General features: G+C 33.8%; 1 protein-coding gene and 1 pseudogene across 2 annotated transcripts; one reads left to right on the forward strand and one right to left on the reverse strand.

The window, feature by feature from the left end:
- Window positions 1–2,398: 2,398 nt before the first annotated feature.
- LOC124454859 (lectin L6-like) lies at window positions 2,399–19,208 on the reverse strand. Of its 2 annotated transcripts, XM_047005614.1 has the most exons (6): window positions 19,198–19,208; window positions 5,467–5,470; window positions 3,601–3,636; window positions 3,382–3,449; window positions 2,950–3,219; window positions 2,399–2,622 (listed from the first exon to the last, which is right to left on the reverse strand). In XM_047005614.1, exons 4-6 carry the CDS (start codon window positions 3,428–3,430, stop codon window positions 2,513–2,515), a joined length of 429 nt encoding a protein of 142 aa, XP_046861570.1. In that variant the 5' UTR covers window positions 3,431–3,449; window positions 3,601–3,636; window positions 5,467–5,470; window positions 19,198–19,208; the 3' UTR covers window positions 2,399–2,512. The 2 variants fall into 2 exon arrangements, with proteins under 2 accessions (XP_046861570.1, XP_046861569.1); XM_047005613.1 differs by lacking the exons at window positions 5,467–5,470; window positions 19,198–19,208 and having other exon boundaries at window positions 3,601–3,683.
- LOC124454851 lies at window positions 13,253–21,060 on the forward strand (annotated as a pseudogene).
- The last annotated feature ends 1,300 nt before the right edge of the window (window positions 21,061–22,360 follow it).

Here is a 22,360-nt window from a genome sequence, read left to right on the forward strand (position 1 = left end):
TTTTGCAAGAAGATTTCAGCGAACATGACGATTTTACAAATTGTAAAATTGTCTTAAGTAAGTGGCGCACAGAAGAAGAATGAAAAGCAATTATTGTACGAGATTGCTCATGCAAATTTTTGTCTTTAAATTATTTGGTCTACCCAAAAACACGTATCAACAGAAGAAATTTCTCCTTGTTGCATGTTTTGCTTCAGAATTGGTTTAGTTTTATTTTTTCGGTTTATGCTCTTCTAATTACTTCTTGTGCTTACGTCGACGCAGGTGTTAAGATTTTGCTCAAACCTTGGCTATTTAAATTATTAAAAATCATTGCTCAGTCAAATCAAATTTAGTAACAGGATTTTCCCAAGATTTTCATTTGCTTACAATTACATTCGTACACAACTCCCATTTCACCGTCATCTCGCTTTTACGGACATTTTGTAAATCTTAATTAGAAATGTTCAACGACAAAACGTATTAAAAACCTCCCACTACGGCAAGGCAGTAGTTCTTTAATTTCAAACACAAGAGATTTGCAATAATTGTCAAAGTTGACCAATGGATTTAGAAAAGAAAGCATCTCTCAATAATTTCAAATCAGTAATGAGCCTTTAAGACAACTATACTATGTTATTTCACACATAGTCTAAGGCATATTTGCTAACACTTAAACTGCTTTTTGTCACAATGTCACATTTAACCAATTGATTGCATATGACGTTAATATACATTGTTACAGCGAATAGTGCTGAATGTTTTCACTTACATAGCTAAAACATTCACACAGATACTTTATTTAAACAGTTTGAAAGATGATTTCAGTGAAATGACGATTTTACAGATTATAAGATTGTCTTAAGTCAGTGGCGCAGAAAAGAGGAATACAAAGCAATTATTGCACGAGATTGCTCATGCAAATTTTTGTCTTTAAATTGTTTGGTCTACCTAAGCACACGTATCAACAGCAAGAATTTCTCTTAGTTTTTGTTTCGCTTCAGAATTGGTTTAGTTTTATTTTTTTCGGTTTATGCTCTTCTAATTACTTCTTGTGCTTACGTCGACGCAGGTGTTAAGATTTTTGCTCAAACCTTGGCTATTTAAATTATGAAAAATCATTGCTAAGTCAAATCAAATTTGGTAACAGGATTTTCCCAAGATTTTCATTTGCTTACAGTTACATTCTTACACAAACTCCCATTTCACCGTCATCTCGCTTTTACTGACATTTTGTAAATCTTAATTGGTAATGTTCAACGACAAAACGTATTGAAAGTAAACCTCCTACTACGGGAAGGCAGTAGTTTTATTTTTTCATTTATGCTCTTTTAATTAATTTTTTGTGCTTACGTCGACGCAGATATTACAGTTTTCAATCATATACAGGTGAAAGCAAACTTGAACACAAATTTATCATTGTAATATATCTATAAATAATAAGGCATATTCTAATAAAAATCAAAAACAAAAACTATCAGAATAGTTGCAATATTCACTTACAGGTTACGAATGTTCAAGAGAACAAACTTACGTTTAATTATTACTTTTAAGCAGAGCCATAACAAGATCTTATTATAGGTATTACAAGAAATAAACTCGACAGCACGAGTCGAATTTCAATTATCAGCAATTACTGCTGATCCTAACTTGCAACATAAAATTGGTTTAAACATAAGAATAACGGAGAGTTGATAATCTTGTGCTTATACTTACGTTGATTTCCAACTGAGGAAATGTAGGTGATAGTATAGTTCCAAGTGCACTATGTAAAAGGCGAGGGTTAAGGAAAACGCTGATACGGACGGACGGATAATAACTGCGGATAAAAATTACGGACAATGACATTCGTGACGGACGGAAAGTCGTAGGAGATATGGTATTAGATATGATTTTCAAGAAATGATTAATTATTCCACGAATTTTTTCTCAAACATTATTGAAAAAGCACAAGTAAAATGTATATTTCTAGTTTTAGAAAGACTTGATTTCTTTCAGCCAATTTTATGGAACCAGTTAAACTAAAAAGAAAGACACTTAATATGGAGAATTATGAAGTGAATAATTAGCATTATGATTAGTGTGGTTTTGAAGTCGTGAAAAACTTATGTCAAATGTGGATTCTTTAATGCAAAATGTTTTGAGGTGGGTTCACTGTTAAAATTTGCCATTGAAACGTCAATGAAACCATAATAATATACTTAAGGTATTTCAAGTAGGCATTGTCAATCATCCTATATATTATATTTTAAAATCCGGCAAAGGGAACTCAGCTTTTTCCTGTAGCACAATTTTATAGAGGGCTTAGCCTAATCGAGACAAGACACTTGATGAAAATGTAGAATAATAAAGAAAAAATTAACATTAGAACTAAAAACAACTTAGGTGAGATTTGGCCAGTCAAAATATCCAGACAAGATGAAATTTTCGATGGTGTGTTTACTGTTTACATTTGTCATGAAAGCGCGTCATTGAAATCCCTAGTGACAAACATAACGTGTTTCAAATTAAGTACTTGGACAATATCAAGTAGTCATTGTCGATCGTCCTTCATAATGTAATTATAATTCAATATCCGGCAAGGGGAACTCTGCTTTACACCGTCTTCCCCAGTGGTCCTCTTAAGAATCCTCTTCAAGCTGCCTACAAATAATCATCCACCCGCAAGTAATACATCAAATGAAGTATAAAGCCAGTGCATACTTTTTGTAATCAAATTCAGTAACAATAACTTTTCTATTCGACAAAACATTCAATTGAATTGTTTTTCTTCTTTTCTTAAAACGACTTTCTACTACAACTATAATAATACCCAATCCTTAAATTATAGTCTATATAGATCACCAGTGGCATTTTTTGATAGAATTCCTCGTGTATCTAGTGTAACTGTTCCCCAAAGCTATACTATTGTAACTTTGCGTTTGTCTTCGTTAAAATAATATATGAATTAAAATTAAGATTTATACGTACCAGATATTTGAGTCCAGCTTGTGCCAACTGGCGAGCTGAATGTCACTCCTTCACGAAAGTAAATATTATCATGTTTATTCACTCCCCAAACTCCACCGTTTCCAACACTAACATGTTTTAATGCACCACCGACTCTGGTCCATCCACTGCCTTTACGTACCCAAATTGCATGACCACTATTCACACCCCAAAGAATGTTGTACGGACTTAAATCAAGTTGTTTAAGTCTTCCAGATAGCAAAGACCAGTTTGGATTGCTACTTTCAACACCTATGAACAAAAGTAATGATGAAATATAAAGGCAAATAGCATACAAGATAAGGTTATTGTTATAAAGTCTACTATGGCATTGTGTATGTTTGAAATTCGTACTTTTCTGTATATAATTAGTTTGAAGAAAAAAATTAGTGTTGTTGAGTTATTTCTGCTTACCTGTCAAAAACAGCACATGGACAAAAAGCAAAAAGCACAGCATCTTCATATTTCGCAAATGGCTGAAACTGTAACGGAATAATTTGAATATGAAGATGGTGATATATGTCAAAGTCTGAATTTACTCTCCAACATGTGGTATATTTTTCTATCAAAAGTACTAGTGGACAACGCATCCTAGAAAATCACGCTTTCTACTGTTGTTTTTTACTACATTACCTGTAAAGTCCAACAGTTGCATTAATGCATCAACATGTTACACAAGCACCTCAAGCAACCTTTATTTAAAGAGATGAACAGGAAATCCCATCCAATATCAAAAAAACAACGAAATATACAAACACAAAGACTGTTTATTTGCAAAATTTTGCTCTCATTTTGTTTTCGACAAAGCGACAAAACAAAGCAAAGAATATTTTCTACAGCTTGGAGGAAATAAAAGAAAAGGAATTTTTGTTTCAATTTGTTTTTGTTCTGCCTTAAGGCTGAAACACACTGGGCAGTCGCTTTAGTCGCGCGAGTAGCGTAGACGCGTCAACTGGTCGCTTTGAAAGTTCAACATGTTGAACTTTTGACTTTGCTCGCTTCAGTCGCTTTACACTGATTGGCCAATAGATACATTTTAACTTCCTAAATGCATATCATATTTCCTGTCATAAGCATCATACGAAATTTATAGATTATTATACCTTGGAAAACGAAGGCAATGTATGGTGAATTCACACTGGAATCTTTCAGTTTTTATATGACTTATCAAATAGGGACAATAGAAGCTACAAACTGGAACCCTAATGCACAACCTAAATGCACAGAATAAGATTATCCACGATATACGCGTAATGTGCTATGATCATATAGGCGTGTTTTAACTGGCTTGTTCTCTTTTCTCCACATAGTAGTTTGTACTGAGTAAATATTCATATATTAGTAGCTATAATAAAGGCCAAAATAAAAAGTTTAAGTGATATCTGTGTCTGTAACAAACTAAAATCTTCGCCATGTTCAATAGACGCCACGGTAAATGTCGCGATGGTCGCTGCATGTGTGTTTCTAGCGTTCAAGCGATTGACGCGTGCGCATCAATTCGCTTTGGACGCGCGACTGAAGCGACTGCCCAGTGTGTTTCAGCCTTTATGCTTATGTCAAGTTGCTGTGGTTATGTTTATGCTTATGCTGAAGCTTGTGTCAGTCTTCTCCTTGTCCTCTTTTGTAATTTCTTTTGTCTTTCTTTGTTCTCATGCTTATGTCTTCTTAGATTTTTACATTTAACGTGGTCACGCGTTAAGGTCATTATGAAACACAGCCTTTTTTATTTCAAATATTTATGCCATGGTGCATCAATGTGGTAGGGATCCGACGAATATATACTGATAGATAGACGACTTTGCACATATGAAATCCATATATATTTCAAATGTTATCGACATCATTTTGAGCTGGGAGTCAGAAAATTGAGTGACTATATCTATATAAATGTTTTATTTTTTATTTCTCCAGCCAAATATGTGAAGCTGAAGTGTTCAGAAGAACAAGTGCTTTGTTTACAATTTTTTCTTGGCAAAAAATTATTTTTAATCAAAGACCACATACGGAAGCTACGTGTGGCAATACAAAATGCAATGTTTGATAAATATATATAAAAGTAATAATAATATACTAATAATATATGAAAAAAGCAACATCCACATATAGAACAAAAGATACCACAAACTCCAACGGAAATTACAGGAGCAAGATCATTCAAACAACTTCATCCTAAATCAAACGAATGGGTCACAAACATCTCAAGCAAACCACTAACTTAACAGCAAACTAAAATTCTAAACAAAGGATTAAATTACAACTTCAAAGACGCGAGCAAGTATTGAAGCAATAAGTATTGAAATAATTTCGTGCCAAACAGGAATGTTGGGCTCATATTTGAAGTGCCGTCACGCACTCTTTGTACAATGACTTTCAAGTGCGCATATAATGTGTTGAGAAAGGCTTCCTCTTTGTACATGCACATTTCCCCTACTACAATTTAGAATCCCCCTACGACCATTTTCCTTGTTTTCCCTACTTTTCCACTGCACAGCAACATATCCCCCTATTATATACCTATGTTTCATTGAAAAAGTAATACATAAATAAGATCACATAGAAAACTGAGAACATCTGGATGATTAAGTTAGTAATTTGGCGTAGGAAGTAATCAAATACAAGTGACGCAAATGATTCACAATTTATGCTAAATTCCTAATCTTCTATTGCCATATATGGTCACAAAATGACCCAAATGAAAGATTCTGTTGCAAACACTTGTCAAATAGTAAGAACACAGGAAGAGAAGAGTATTTTGGACAAAAAATGAGAACAGACTTTCTCATTTTAAAAGGATTTTCTTTCCCCTACAATTCCAGTGCACTTATAGTTTTTCCCATAGGTTTCCTCTAACACCTACAAACAGCTAAAACCCTCTACTGTTTGTGTACATTTTGTAGGAAGTTTTATTTTTACTGTTGAAGTCTCAAAGATGATTTGACAAATCTACAATGAAGGCTAATAATACTCATGCGTAAGATCACTGATTTTAGCTTGAATTAAAAGAATCTAATGCAGAGTATCAGAAACCTATGTATGATCCATAGCACACAGAGGAGTAACTAGAATGTTAATTGGGAGGGATGCATTCATAGTTCATTGTGCCCAACTGATTTCTTTTGAAAGTGATTTGAATTTCAAAAGAGGTCAGAAAGGCACAACTGAATATATAAATATACACAAACACCCCACTTAACGTTATAGTTACGCCTCTGTAAGCATATTTGAATATCTTCAATTAGTACTATGTGAGCTAGAGTTCTTTTTATATTTACTCTAGATAGTCTGAGATGATAGTTTAGACGTAAGATTCACTTATTTTATAAATCAATTTTCTGATTTGTAAAACTTCAGATCTTCCATCAAATTTCAAATAGACGGTCTTTCTTTTGAGCATATGTCTTTAATTTCTTCTATTTTGGATGGGATTTCCTGTTGATCTCTTTCAAACAGGTTACGAACTAAACGTATATTTTCTTCTTTTTAATTGACAAAGATAGCCCAGCTATTTTAAAAAAATTATACATAATCATGATTTTGATTAATCTTGATTTTTTAATATTTCTATTATTTTTCATACTATAAAGCAATCTCACTTAAGACCAAGAACATGATGGTGCTCATCGAAACTAAGCTATGATATTGGTCAGTCGATCGAAACTTAGCTATGATATTGGTGTTGCACCAGAAGTGTGTTTTTTTCGTAAGGTTCTTACTAACTTTGCTGTTCTTCATTTATTCTCATTAGTTTATCTTATCAAGGCTAATACATTTGGCATGTTGAGCGTTTTTTGCTTTTTGAATCGAAATGTGATGTTTGCATTATCCTTATAGGATCCCTAGATTGTTGTTGACACAAAGAGTACCCGAACCCAGAACGCAAAAGATCTTTTAGCTCGCAAATAGTATACTGGATATCATCAGCAATATATCTGTCGCTCACAAAATATGCTCTTTCTGTGAGGCATTGTAGACAGTAATAGTTTATTTATATTTTGAGCATTAATGGCGATATCAGTAATGTGATATGATGTCAAATAGCATTTATTACCTATACACTGATTAAGTACTTACTCAGATACTTTGTTTAGTAAGATGCCCACAGTATTGAGAGCATAGAGCATTTCCATACTTTTAACGCCTATTTTATCAGGCATGTATGTATTTAAAATACCATGGTATACTATGGAGGTCATGGTATTACTAGAACGTTAATTGGGGTGTGTGTGTATATTAATACATTCAGTTGTGCCCTACTGACCTCTTTTGAAATTCAAATCACTTTCAAAAGAAATCAGTTGGGCACAATGGAATCTATGAATATGCATTCATGGTACCCATACCATGGTATTTTCTGTCTGATCAATAGGAAGTTTAGGAACAATGAGCTAGCCAAGCGCTGCCAATGATCTAATATAATATACAGTATGGCCAAATGGTCTAACTGTTCTTTGAATGAAGATACCATTTATCATACCTAATATCCAATCTTTTTCATCAAACCTTATCTGCTTAAAGGATTCAATGGAAGCAGTGTTTTGATTCTATTGTATCCGGTCATTTTATCATTAATTATCTGAGGTTAGCGTGTTTTGATAATTGTGATATTTTTTCGAGAATTTGCAATACTTGTAACAAATGTTAAAACAAAACCAATTTACTCTCGTTGTATAGAGTGAATAAGAAAATTTTCATGCAAATGAAGTACATGTAAATTGTCATTAAATTCATTCTACATAAATGTTTGAAAAATGGCATTACAGGTTATTAGTTTCATTGCAGGAATTTCACTAAAGAGAAAGGACAAAAAGAAAATATTGGAATTCAACTTCCTAAGTGGCGTAACTCTAAAACTCATTCAGCTGCTGCTGATACTTATGTGTTATGTCCAAACAAAATAAATTTTGTATATATTTTTTAAATGCCAGTTTTTGCCATTCAAAATAAGGAGACACTTCTCCTTTTCTGAAAATGAAAGAAGGGTATTTCTGCACAATCTACAAACATCACTCTATTTTTAAAAACAGCACCACTCACTTACATTTAAATGTGTCAATCTTGAATGCGTTTGCTTCTCCTTCCAGAATATGTTTGAGCAGGTCTCAAATTATCGATTTTACTCTCTTTTGTTTCAGTGGGCGGCAAACTGTTTTCACATTGGTGATCTAGCATCTAGGTTATGTCATAATACATTATGGCAGGTGTTTTTAGTTGAAAATACAACAACAACACTGTTTTTTTGCCAAATTCTAAAGAATATTTAAAAACTTAAATGTTACGAAAGGATTAGCAGTAAAGAGTTATAGATATAAAATAAATTTTATACATGAATTTTACCCGATTTTAATATATTATGGGTGCCTCTTGTAATATTATTTGTCCAATGGACTTCCTCCTTAATCTTTCTATGTACGTATATATTTGCGTTGTGAAAAAAAGACATGACCGGTTTTTGTATGCATTCTAGCTACGTATGAAAAATGAAAAGATTTCTCATGATTTATCTTATGCATAAATTTCAAACGTTTGAAATATCGCGTTCTACAAAGCCCATATAACTCCTTCCACCGCTTAATTTTTGCCTATCCACCGTTTAAAATCAAACCGTCTAATGACACTATTTAAAATGCTAAACAGGGATTAATAGTAGTCTTCTCGCACGTATTTATTCTGTATAAAGCTTACAGATTAACGGGCATTCATTTTTACGTTCTCCCTAAAGACTGGCCGACAACGAGTAACAAGCTGCATGCGCATTTAATCATACTATACTCATTTTTTCTATTGATAATCTTCAAACAGAACAATGGCGTTTGAACGCAGGCTCCTTGAAACAGATTGATCACGGACTCTCTGAGCGTGAGTGAGGTGTGAACCGTCATGGCAATGTTTTCCGCATTAACAAAGGTTATTCGTGGACAAATTTATGGAAGCATAAAACACGTTTCTGTTGGTGCAGCTGGTGTTTGGGGAGTATATAAGCATGATGACATTTATTTCTATTTGTGAGGATCATCTTGGAAACAAATCTCAGGAAAGTTCAAACAAATTGATTCTGGTCCAGAAAGGATTGTATATGGAGTGAACAGATTTTACAATAAGATTTATTGTCGTACAGGTATTTAATTATTACTAAAATAAATGGCTGATGTTTGCAAAATTTTCTCACAATACTGACATTTTTAAATATATGTTGTATGTAAATACCATTAAACACAATTAAGACACGATAAAGTTACTAAAGATTATTCTAACTGTTATCTCCAATAAATAAGCGCAGTTTTGAGCAAAAAGCACCAGCAATAATTTATTAAAAATGCATGTTTCTTATTTTTTAGGCATCTCAATCAGTAATCCCCAAGGAACAGGATGGAAGCGTGTTCCTAGTGCATTTAAACATATGAGGTACGTTAGTTGCGGTGCCTTGGTATGCTGAGGTGTAAGTATAGGTGATCAAATTTGGTATCGTTCTCGTGTATCTGCACAGAATTGTGCTGTAGCAAGTAGTTGGTAGTAGGTTTGTAATCACTACATTTCTCATGATAGGTGGAACAGCATGCGGCATGCTCAACTTTTCGATTCTTTTGTTTTGAAAGGCAACACTTAATCAAACCTCGCTTTACACACATAATGAAGCAGATTTTCCTGCTAAAGGCATCGTATGTTATTACATGAAACATTTCTTTCTCAAGACATTGATGTCTTTATCAATTTGTTTTTGGTGCTAATATTTTTTTAAAATAAAAAATGTTTGGCTGAAAGTGCCAATTTTAACGCCTCTAAATAGAAGATATTACATGACTATAATGAATTTTTTGCCAACAATGTTAGCGTGTTGAGCTATTTACATTGTAGGTCAAGTAAGTTAGATACTTTGTTTTCAGTTTTTTTGACGAAAATAATTGTAAAGAATAAAATATTTTCGGAAATGACAAACCATTATATCTTTAATTTACATAAAGTAAAAGTTTCCAACATTATAATACGGATTGTACGCATAAAAAGATGCTAAACAACGATCGAATGTTCTCGAGATCAGTTCGTACAAGCCATTATTAATTTAAATTTGTCAAAGTAGTTTTTCTTCTCTCAAACATTTCCCAAAGCTAAGGAGTAAAACGATCAGAGAAAGAACCTGTGGTTAAAAATTTATATTACGGCGTCAAGTGAAATTCAATCCATCACTAATTCCTCCAGGTCAACTTCTCAAGGACTCAAAAATTAAAACATCCGGTCGACATGACAAAATTGCAATGAACTGTGGCATGTCATGAATAACAATCAATTTCGCTTCACGTTCATGTTATTTTTGTCAGAAGAGAAGTTTAGTGGTCTTTACGTTGTCTTTTCGGGGTAAGTTGGTGTTGAAATGATCTTCTTTAATAAAAATGTGTGTAAAGAGCGCGTCAACGAACAGAGCTAAGAGCGATAAAGAATGAATGAGATGTAACATCTTGTCTTCTGTACAAACGGTACACGATAGACATTGCTAATTTTGCCTGCCACCGGCGACAAGATGTTTTATTAATCAGTATGAATAAGGATTCTGGCATCAGGAACATTGACACAAAGCTATTTCTTCCCACTGATCAGATTCGTACGACCCTCTGTTGATACAAAGTTCTCAACTGTCCATGACTTAGCGTCCAAAGTCAATTATAATTTAAGAAATGCTTCAAGAATCTTAACTACAATATATTGGTATTGCTTGCATATGAAAAGGGACAAAATGTCTTATTTCAATGTGATTTTTGAATTGCAAATAGTTTGAAGTACAAATAGAGTAGCTATAGAGCTAGAGATAAACCTGAGTATAATGGTACAATGAGACTTGTATTGATGGAACTTTTTCACAAGTGTGGTGGTACATGTTTGTTGTTTAGCAGCTAACCTACTTAAAATAATATGGTGAAGCCTGGTGGTAAGTTCAGTTGTCAGGGTTTAGCTATGATCACCCACACAAGTGTTGTATGTAATTTATGTCACACTAAATTATTGCAACTCAATTTTGTATGGATTTATTTTACCGACATACATTACCACTCTATATACCTCAGAGGCAAATGAAGCAGTAGAATTAAACCAAAATCCATTAAAAGCAAGCAATTTTATGAAGTATAGTACGAAACAACTGCATATAGGTCTGATGAATTTGCAATAAATTTGAAATTATATTACTGGTAAGATAAAAAATTGCCTTGTTCTCAATTATTAAGTTAAACAAGAACTTTTTATTCAGAGTATGTTTCATATTGTACATCAGTAAAATTATGTTCTAGACAAATTTGTAGCCAATACTTTTTTATCAAGATAGGCAATTTCAAATTGTATAACTAAACTTTTATAAGAAATTTTGACTTACAATATATACTTCACTATTATGTACATCTTAAATACACACATTTGTCTCCCCCACATCTCAACTTATACATTTGTCTTCATTGAAATTTAATTTCCATCCTATATGTTTATATGTTGTCTAAGTAGTTAGTAAATTATTTTGCAGTTTGAATAATTGGGTTTGATTATAATGCTAGGGGGCTCATCTTAAACCAGGCCACTTCAGTAATATTTCTCACAAGTGTGTATGTACAGTGGGAGGGGGGCATTGTCAAATTTAACAATTTTAAGTATCGATTGGTTGGTTTCTATGGAAGATTATAAGTATTGATGTTTGATTGTTTAGTTATGTTAAAGCCTAATGTGGTCTATTTAAATAATTTTTTCCACTCATTTAGAGTTAATTTTAAGTTTAAAGAGTTAAAAACCAATTATTTAGTTGACACAAGTTATACTCCTTATAAGTAGTAATTGTAATAGTAAATTGAGCCAACTCTGGTTGAAATCGTAAGCAAGATCCTAAAAAATTCTTAGTACATTTTTAAAGAAAATCTTAAGTAGGATCCTGAGAGCTGCTTTTTTCACGTGTTAAATTATTTGTAATTACCTTCCACAATTTATCTCCTTGAAGATTAATTTTCCTGGACACATTATGTCAAGAATGAACCATTGCTAGTAACATGGAAGTACAAAATATGCAAATTCAAAACAATGTTGCCTGATTGTGAAATTTTGAGAAAGTGTATTTTTACCACTCCAAAAACTAGCAGTCTATGTAGAATTGTAAAAACTAATCTATTGACTTACGTTAGATTCGCCATTGCATTGTTTGGGACAACTTTAACAAATGTTTTTTTCATATTACCAATTTTGAAAGTTTATTTTTCCTACTGTTTCATTAGTCGAGAGCGGGTCACGTGTGAGTCAAAAATATGACCGACCTCGGTCAGCGTCTTTACAAAAATATTTTTATGTTGTTTGTTCATATATTCTTTTGGGAAAGTCAATATTTACATTGTTGTCAGTTTTCTCTTTAAAAAATTGGTACATGATAAAACACATGTTGACTGAAATCTCGGGAACAGTGTTAAAGCCAGCCGTTTTTCACTAATGTACAATGCAATGCAAATTATTGGAAAAACAATAAATGGAATTAATTTTCTAAAAAAGTGGATACTAATTTTGCTGAAAATTTTGCATTGTAGGACTTAACTTCGGGAAACAGTATGTTTTGTTGACCCTAGATGGCTATACCGACAGGCATTGTTCAACTCGGGAAACAACGGGGTCTCTGCAAACAAACACACTGTTCTCCTTGGTCTTATGCAGTCAAAAGTAATAATTATTTTGAGTTAAAGATTATTCTTGTGACCACGACCGTTAAAACAAACCAAGTCAGTTGATGTGTTGCAATGCCATGCACAATTTTGGAACACATCAATATTCGCCAATATACTTGGTGTAAAATTTGAAGTCAATATTGCAATATTACTGTGTAAAGAATAAACAGTATGTCCACTTTACTACGTAGGCATCTGTATATCTTACTAAATTACCGCCTGCGGTTGACCATCTCAGCGTTCTTATATTGGTCAGAAAATTCAATTGACTGGCTGCCGTTATGTTGATCACGTGCAAAATGAGGTATGCGTGGCACTAAAAATTCATTTGAGTGGCCCTACTGTCTGTTACCTATACTGTAACAGTTGCAAGACCTCCGAAGGTCGATAATTTTCATATTGACACATTCTTATGATAGTCAGTAAAAAAGTAAAAAACAATTGATTTCGAAAGAAACTTACAGCATATCATCCTTATTTGAATATGAGCCTCTTCAGCCGTTCAGAGATTTCCGAGTATTGCATTAAACATTCTCGGTATTTGACGTATATGTCTCTTTTATTACAGCGTTTTATTAGCCTATTGGGAGTGCAAATCTCTGCTGTTCATTAAGGAAAGCTCCAACGCGTTAATAAAACAGTTTAAGGACGAGCAATATTCTCTAGAGTCTTGTAAGTAAATTATTTAAGTAGAATGCGAATTCGTTTGCTTGATGCTGTTTGCCTCATTTGTTGCCATCTTTTCTCTTAAAAGATTCTGTTGAAAGCTTCTGTCAATGAAGAAATTACGATTGTCACAGAAATTGTGGAGGAATTTTTCCTGTACTTTGAAAGTAAAGAATCGTTAGATGTGATACGCTATAACATGATGTGTCTTGAAAAAAAGTTCGAAAATATAGAAAATGACGCTAAAGATAACAACTGGGATTCCGCGGTAAGCATTTCGAAATCACACACCCTCCCCGACTGAAATCGTGGATCTGCTCTTAAATTCTTTATTGGGAAATAAATTTCGAGGAATTCAAAATGTTACTGGATGAAAATTGTATTATATTTTACCTTCATTAAATAGTCGAATCGCTCTTGAGCACTTTGGTATATTGTCATCAAACTTGCAGAACAAAAACGCGAATAGAAATTTACTCAAATTTAGGTTATGATTACAAATATTTACTTTTGAAATATATAATTCCAATGTGACATGACGTATGTTGTTGCGACGAGTGATTCAACCATCGAAATAAATGTCTGTCTTAGATAAACGTTCTGTGCTGATGAAAGAGCTAGCTGAATTTTTTTATCTGGTTTGATGCGTTTGTATAGGTAATAGCATGGTTTCGAGTGCAATTGGGAAAAACATGCACGAGTAAGTTTTTCAAAACTATCAAAATTGACGTATTTTTCAATTCCGTCGGATATTACTTTTCACAACACCATAGCTTCCGCACACGCAGCTTGAGCAAAGTATCTACTTTGAGCAGTGTTGTTATTTTCATCCAAAAACATCTTGCAAACGGTGAACTGTAAACTGCTTCGCTAAAGAAAATTTACTTAAAACTTACGCAGCCGTTGTAATTGCTTGTTTACAATAATTTAACTTTCCAGCTTTTGAAATGTTTTAATTTCATTGGCTCTTACATCATTTCTTTGTTTGACTAACCAATCAGGAGCGCATTTTCCAAAAAGAAATTGCACTGTATATCTTTTTTTTTTGCACTGTGTTTCACATTTTTGCACTGGTATTTACGATAACTTGCACTTCTCTTAACCAATCAGAATTGAGAAATTTTTTTCATGTATATTATTAGAATATAAAGTAACCTATGAAAATGAACGCTGAGGTTGCAAACTAAGAACTTGCTCTCGTTTTTCTCCACGTTTCGCCTATTTCAAAGTAGGGAAAACACAATAATCTGCCAGTTCAATCCGCTGTCAAATTATAACAAATGGTTCATGAGGAACAATTTCGACCAACCAAATCTGTGATTCTCGAACTTCGGCTGTCGAATGTTTAAAACTTGGACTTGAATTTAAGATTAGAGGAGGGAATGGAAGAAGGAAATAAAAGCTTTATTATCGCTCTATCTTTATATTTTTATTAAATAATTCTTCATTTCATCAGGAACCATTACTGTAACTGCAGCTGGAAAATTCAAGTATACTTGCTCTAATGCAATTAAGCAGTTTATTGCACTGATCACTTCTTGAGTTGTCCCAAAGGTCTCCCCGGTTTGCATAAGCCTATGCAAAGACAGTACACATCTTTTAATTTTGAAATGAAGGGATTGAATAGATGAAATCGTTTTTTAAATGAGTCTCGTGTATCTTGAGTAGCTAACATTTAGTTTCATCTTTTTGTTCAACTGATCACTAAAGATAATTATAAAACGCAAAAGTTTCTTCGTGTTACGTGTGCAAAATTTTGTGAAAAATGATGAAAGACAAAATGTTCAATGAAATAGCCAATCTATCATTTACATTATAAAAGTGTTTTATTGTTAGATTCCAAAATATTCATAATGTATGTCATCATTCAATCATTCTCCAGTCTTTTACGACGTTTGCATAATTTTCATTGCTATACCTGTTTCATAGAAAACAAGAAACATGTTTCATGAGTATGAGAAGGAGCTAAAACGAATTGAGAAACTGGTCAAAAAAGGTCAAGCTGAGAATCCGAACAACAATGACTATAAGCAACTAGAACATGACTACAATGAACTGGAGAAAAAACGTCTTCACACAAAACGATCTTGTACAATTTTATGAGAACTGTTAATGGGGGAAATGCTAAAAGGTTTGATTAGCTTCTATTTTGAACTGATATTTACTATGTAGTATACGTTTACGTCTAGGCCTACTGTAGTTCAAACAGCGAACTTAATCATTAAATTAAGTTTGACGCAGCTTATGGTCAAATAAGTCGAACTTATCACATTGTTGGCACAACGTGTGTGGTCAATTCAAACGGCGAGCTTTATGCTTATTTAATTATTTTGTTATGCATCTATCGACAAAATAAGAAATATTTGCTTCTCTCTATATTTGATTTGCAGCAAAAGTAAAAACAGCACAAAGCAAAATTCGGCATGTTTTAACACAATTAAGTTAAAGATGCAAAGATATCTACCAGAGGCTCGCATGTTTATGAACTCCAAGTATCACGTGCAAATATGAAAATTTCCCTTAATGTGCCAAATAAACATGAAGACCGCCAAAATAGATCTAATGCATAAAAAAGTTAATGTCGACCGTTCAAATATTAATCCAAAATATCCAGACACATAATATTCGAAGTACATTGCATAAACTTTTCGAAGTACTTATGACCATTAAAAAAACATTCCAATTGTCGATCTTTGCAGTGGTGCATGAATATATACTTAACTCATTAATAGGATAGCTTGTATTATGACATTAGCCTCCTTGTAACGTAGATTTAAACTATGAAGGAGTATAATTGGTATATTTATATTGAAGTAAATATTACTTGCATTTTTTCTAGATCCTACCATGCACGAGGAAAAGGTACCCCTGTGAACTTGAGCTACTGTGAAAACTGGGATAGCTATAGTGACTACCACATTTTACATGATCACTGGTCGTCACATCCAACTATGGCAAAGCGTTGGCAACAAGATCGCTGGTTTGCTTACCAGTTCTTAAACGGTGTGAATCCAGTTTCAATAACTCGCTGTAACTCTCTTCCTGAAAATTTTCCAGTAACCCATGATTTAGTGAAGGCGTCCCTTGACAGAGGAGAAAGTTTGGAAAAAGAAATAAACGTAAGAAGATTGTATATTTTTTCCCATATTAAGGTGTTCATATATGTTGCTTAACAATGTCAGTAATATCAAACAATGCGTGAAATATATGCCATCTAATTATAATGACATCTTAGGGATTTTGCCCCCCTCCAAAGAAATCTTGCCAGCACCACGGTTTTTAATCTCAATCAAAACGAAGTTTCGTCATTCGTGGTATGGCCACATTTACATCGTAAACTTTGAAATTTTTTTTGGATGTACATGTTATGATGCATCTGTTCTCAAGAATTGCCCTCAATCAATTAGACTCAAATGTTTTGTATTGATAATCATATTTATTTGTATAATATCATTTAAATTATCTCAGAAAGAGGACGTTCATATTTTCTTGTAATGTTAGTTTAATCTTTTTAGGAATTTAAATTTCAAATGAATAACTTTGAAAATTTTGACTTATTTTACGTAGGATGGCCATATTTATATTGTTGATTATGAAATTTTGGTTGGATGTAAAACATATGGTGGACCTGTTCTTGATGATTTTGGTTACCAAGCTCCTGATCATCTTAAACATGATAAAGCTGATGTAAGATACTGCGCAGCCCCTCTTGCTTTGTTCTATGTGAATAAAGAAGGACATCTCATGCCAATAACAATCCAAATTAATCAAGAGCCAGGTCCTGCGAACCCAATATGGACACCACACGAAGAACACCAAAATGATTGGATGTTGGCAAAGTTTTGGCTACGTGTTGCTGAATCTAATTTTCACCAGGTTAGTTTATCCGAGCTTACACAGCAAATCACGAACTTTTTTCAGCCACATAATTTATCTGTACAAAGATGAATTGGACATCGAGCATACAGAGACGGACTTAATAGAGGTGCAGGGGTTGCAATCCCACCACTTGAAACATCAAATTTCACCCCCCTAATTATATTGTTCACCTCTCTAAGAAAAATTCTCACTTCCTCCTCAATTATTAGAAAAATAAATCAGTAGTACAGTTGAACTGAATTTTTCAAAGCATAATTTCAACTTTATACACTTCTTTATATTAGACCGGCCTAATTCTGGACCCTTACATTGTCTTACGTCACTTACTTAACAGCTCAGCCCTCTAAAGTTTTTGGCACTACCCCTGTGACAAATATGAAATTCCTTCCATGAAACGACCAGGTTATTCTTGCTATAGTTTGAAGCGGACCTGCCAACACATTGCAAAATTAAGTAAAGTAGACGACAAAATTTTTGAAATGATATTTCACACAGCTCGGTAGAATCCCAGTTGTACATTGCAGATACTAGTCATGCACTCATTGTTGTATATATTTTAAGCAGTGCTATAAAAGTTCTACGCTTCCCGGGATCCAGCCAAGCGTTAAATGATTTTAGCGAATGGAAACGATTCGATACTTATCATCAGATAAATCTTCTCGAGCAATTTCACAATATTCTGATTTAATAACTACGCAAAATATTTAAAATTAAAACAATCAATTTGGCCTAATTTGAGAATTACAACAGGAATGAATTGCGGAATTTAACAAACAGCTCCAATTTTAACCTTGAATTTTTGCCCTATCAATCCTTCGAATCCCATTTTACGCCTCACTGAATCCCGGATAATCGGGATCATGTAAACAACTCCTTAGATTTGTATGTAAGGACGTTCATTCAATAAAGTCGATGAGCAGTTGCTAAAACGTGTTTAGAGTAAATAAGATTTTAACAATAACATTAACGTCTTTGGCTCGTTCATTAAACACAAATAATTTTTCAATACAACACAACGCAAAATGTCTTGTAAACGATCCTAAATTCTTTTGGACGGGAATGTTTTCGCCGTTTAAGCATCGTGGTATGTATGTCTCATGAAACGGTACCATTGGATGCACGTGGCTGCAGTTATCGTGCTAATATTACGGTGGAGTGCTTCAAAAGAGAAGGCGAGTCATAAATTCTCATAATTGTAAGCCTTGACTCCTTGCTGCCCACTCTATTGCTGACAAAAAGCTAAATTTCAGGTCTGGCAAAATTGACTTGTATTGCTTCTCTGAGGGATTTGATAGCTTGCTCCACTATATTTACGAATGGACTGTATGCTGGTAGTTTTTGTAATTCAGTATGAGAGCCTTGAATTGGTGAAATAGTTATGTGCTGGTTCACCATCCAATACGAAAATGACTTCCTCATCAGGATCCAACTGCTACATCGCAGTGATCACTCTCTTATATAACTTCTGTATAACCGGTATTCAGCACTTGGTGTATTGATAATGGATTGTATACAGAGAGCATTTTCACGTAGATTTTCATTTTACGTTATGTTGTATTGAAAAATTATTTGTGTTTAATGAACGAACCAAAGACGTCAATGTTATAGTTAAACTCCTATTGATAATAAAAACCTTTTTAATGACTGCTCATTGACGTTATTGAATGAACGTTCGTGCAAACAAATCCTAATAAACAATATATTCATTTAATTGATCGCAGTTTTGCGCTGATGAGAAATGAATAAGTGCGCATGAATAGAAAGTCCACGCTACTGTACGCTTATTTTTTGCATTGAACTCCCAAAGACGTTAATGAATGCTTGAGAATATTCAAATTTCTTTATTGAATAAACTTTTTGTTCTAGTTATTGTCTAATTGTCACAAATCAACGCATTTACGTTTTATTGAATGGTCTTTGACCCAAATGTTGACGTGCTTTCCTGTATTGACTTCAAAAAGGCGTAATATTCATGTATGTGTATACCTCTATTTTCAGCTTTGTACACATTTACTCTGCACTAACTTGGCCACAGAACCGTTCGCAGTATCGGCATGGCGCAATCTTGCATCCCCACACCCCATATTTAAGCTACTTCTACCACATATCAAAGATTTGCTGGCATGTAATACAATACGTCGAAAAGAACTACTTGGTGAAGGTGGCGTTGTCGACCAAACCCTATCTCTTGGTGGTGGTGGTCATATGGAATTCATGGAGAAATGTTTTAAAAAGGTTTGTTTGTTATATGAGCAGGGGTGTCGTAGTTAGCAGGGTCTAGGGGAGTAACGGACCCCCTCTCATGTTCCTCTATCGATAATTTTTAACAAATTTCAGTATTATATTAGTAACTACACCAAAATAACGCCCATGCCACGCCCAATTTATCAGAAAATTTTACGCCCAGACTCCTCTAAAGCACCTAGACTTCATTACGTCCCTGCATGCGAGACCGCGTCGTTTATGAAAAAAGGAAATATGTAAATCATTTTGCCATTTCTCAAAGCCGCTAAATTATTTCATATTGATTTATTAAACAGATGAATTTTGAAGATTACAACTTCCCAAATTCTTTGAAGAATCGTGGAGTTGATGATCCGTCAAAACTTCAAGAGTATTATTATCGTGACGATGGACTCGCCCTGTGGGAAGCCATTCAAAAATTTGTCAGTGAGATGGTTGGCATTTTTTATAGGAGTGATGAAGACGTCAATGAAGATGATGAAGTTCAAAACTGGATCTTTGACGTTTATGAAAATGGCTGGAGGGAGAAAGCTGCCTACCATGGCCTCCCATCCAAGTTAGAATCTCGGAACAATTTGTAAGAATCTTGACTATTTTGATATTTACTTGGTCCTGTCAACATGCAGCAGTAAAACTCAGTCAAAAGGATCATTGTGGATTTACACCTAACGCTCCGGCTATCATGCGCAAGCCACCACCCACAAAAAGAGGAGAGGCATCAAATTTGTCCATTTTGTTAACACTTCCAAACAAAGAGCAGGCATTTAAAGCAATATCAACAATCAGTGTAATTTCAAACTTTTCAAAAGATGAGGTATGATGAACACCAATACTAGCAACATTGCTTACTGAGGAAAGCTTAAGGGACGTTTTCATTTCAAATGAACGTGTGATTGTGTAGTCCACTCTTTCCGTTGAGTAAGAATATTCGCAATTTTTTTGCATTTCTCTTGTAAAAACACAAATTGAATTATTGCTTTGAGTACTAAGAAATTTTTCTTAAAGTATTACAAAAAACTTGTTTTAGGCAGTGCACTCGGTTATTGATTATAATGAAGAAAGACTTTGTTTTATCATTTCTACTGACCAAGATATAGAAAAAGTGAGAGTCTTTTAGAATGAGAAAATTTAAACGCAATTCATTGCCGTGTTTTATGTACCAGACGAGTGGATGCAGATGGTTGTTTTGTTGTTGTTTTTATATGAGCTATTTATCTCAGCTAAGCAATAACATTGTAACATTTTATTTCAGTGGTATTTTATTAAATTAAGTTTTTTGAATTTTTTGCAGTATTGTATGGGTGACTACCGTGGCACTCACTGGACCGAGCAAGATGTACGAAGTGCGATTTCTCGATTTCAGGATAGCCTAAAAAGAATTTCTGAGAAGATTGAAAAACGAAATAAAACATTGGAAGTTCCCTACACTTATCTTCTGCCAGAATGTGTTCCAAATGGAATAACAATATGATGATGAACCAACGCTATAGATATAAATGTTTTTTTGTTTGTTTGCAATTTTTATGCAATATAATTAAGATATCAAAAATGCTTCAAATGCTTGATAAGTTATATTTACTCAAGTAATTTGCTGTAATGATAATAATATTTCATTTTTCACCAAAAAGATAAAGTTTATGTCTTTATCATCCCAAAGTCAATGTTCTTTCTAGTAGATTGTTTAGATATGTGGCTAACAGACTATCAAATTTGCTGCAAATTACCGGTCCTTTAAAAGCCGTGATTGTTTTATAAATTGACTTTTATCTCACTTCTTTGAAAACCAATATTTCTTCGCTTGGTGGGCCACTATACCGGATCTTAGCGTTCATGAAAGAAGCTATAGCTGCCAATTTTAAATTCAAAGTGTCTTTAGAATAATACTTTTGTTGTGAATTTTGAAAGCACAACATTATAACAATGGGTTTGGATTATTTGCCTCTAAGGTGCTTAGAAATGTGAATTTATTCAAAACTGCGATGTAGCAATTTATTTTTACGTGCCCTAGATACGCATTTGGGAGTGTCTATTACAAAAGCTTCTGTAATGTATTCTGAGCTTCGGCCCATTTCAAACGTCAAATTTTCACGCGCGGAATGCATTTAAAACAATAGAAAATGACATAAAATTCCTCAATATCTTTTGTTTTAATTGCATTAGGCGCATGTGAGATACGACGTTTGAAACAGACCTTAGGGCCGGTTCAAACGTCGCATTTTACATGCGCCAATCAAATCTGAGTTTTAGTCGACTAAAATAGTTTTATGCGTAGTTTGATTCAGACGTCGAATTTAATAGTCGCACTTATTATTGTTATGCTTCCACTTTTTCATAGTTTATTCATTTTCTTGTACTAATTTCCTAAAATGGCGAACAGGAAAATGTTGAGTTTATGCATTTCAAATATAATTCGTGTTAATAGGAAAAGACGAATATTGATGCATGTTACAGCAAATAAACTATTGGAAACGAGACGGCAGCTTCTGCAAATTTCCCATGTTTTTCTACGGTTAATTGGTCAAAAAAAATGCTTTCATACGTAGCCCTCCTTATCGATCATGTCGAAGACAAGATAGAAATTCCGGCTGGTGGAAGAAAGTTGGGAGTATTTTTTCTGATCTTCGATTCAAAAAAACATTTCGTGTATCTCGAGGAAACTTTCTTTTTATTTTAAGTCGTATTCGACCTATACTTCAAAAGCAAACTGTCACAGAGGTACCCATTTCTCCGGGGGAATGACTTGGTATATGCCTTTACAGATTGGGACGAGGAGATTACTTCTACACCATCGCTGAAATGGCAGGAGGAGGGGTATCAACGGTGAGCACTATTGTGCAGCAGGTATGTCAACTTCGCGTTGAATACTTATGGAATGAAATCATTTCAAAAAACATGCCGAAATGTCAGACTGATTTCAAGAAAAAAAT

The sequence above is a fragment of the Xenia sp. Carnegie-2017 genome, unplaced genomic scaffold, assembly GCF_021976095.1.
Source record: "Xenia sp. Carnegie-2017 unplaced genomic scaffold, XeniaSp_v1 HiC_scaffold_3, whole genome shotgun sequence".
Lineage (NCBI taxonomy): Eukaryota > Metazoa > Cnidaria > Anthozoa > Malacalcyonacea > Xeniidae > Xenia > Xenia sp. Carnegie-2017.

What these genes read in the sequence shown, in the direction of transcription:
- LOC124454859 (XM_047005614.1), bottom strand. Translation starts at nt 3,430, where the DNA reads ATGAAGATGCTGTGCTTTTTGCTTTTTGTCCATGTGCTGTTTTTGACA. An exon ending in CCATGTGCTGTTTTTGACAG is followed by an intron (nt 3,220 to 3,381) that starts GTAAGCAGAAAT and finishes TTTTGTTCATAG; the next exon opens with GTGTTGAAAGTAGCAATCCA. An exon ending in AAGCTGGACTCAAATATCTG is followed by an intron (nt 2,623 to 2,949) that starts GTACGTATAAAT and finishes GATTATTTGTAG; the next exon opens with GCAGCTTGAAGAGGATTCTT.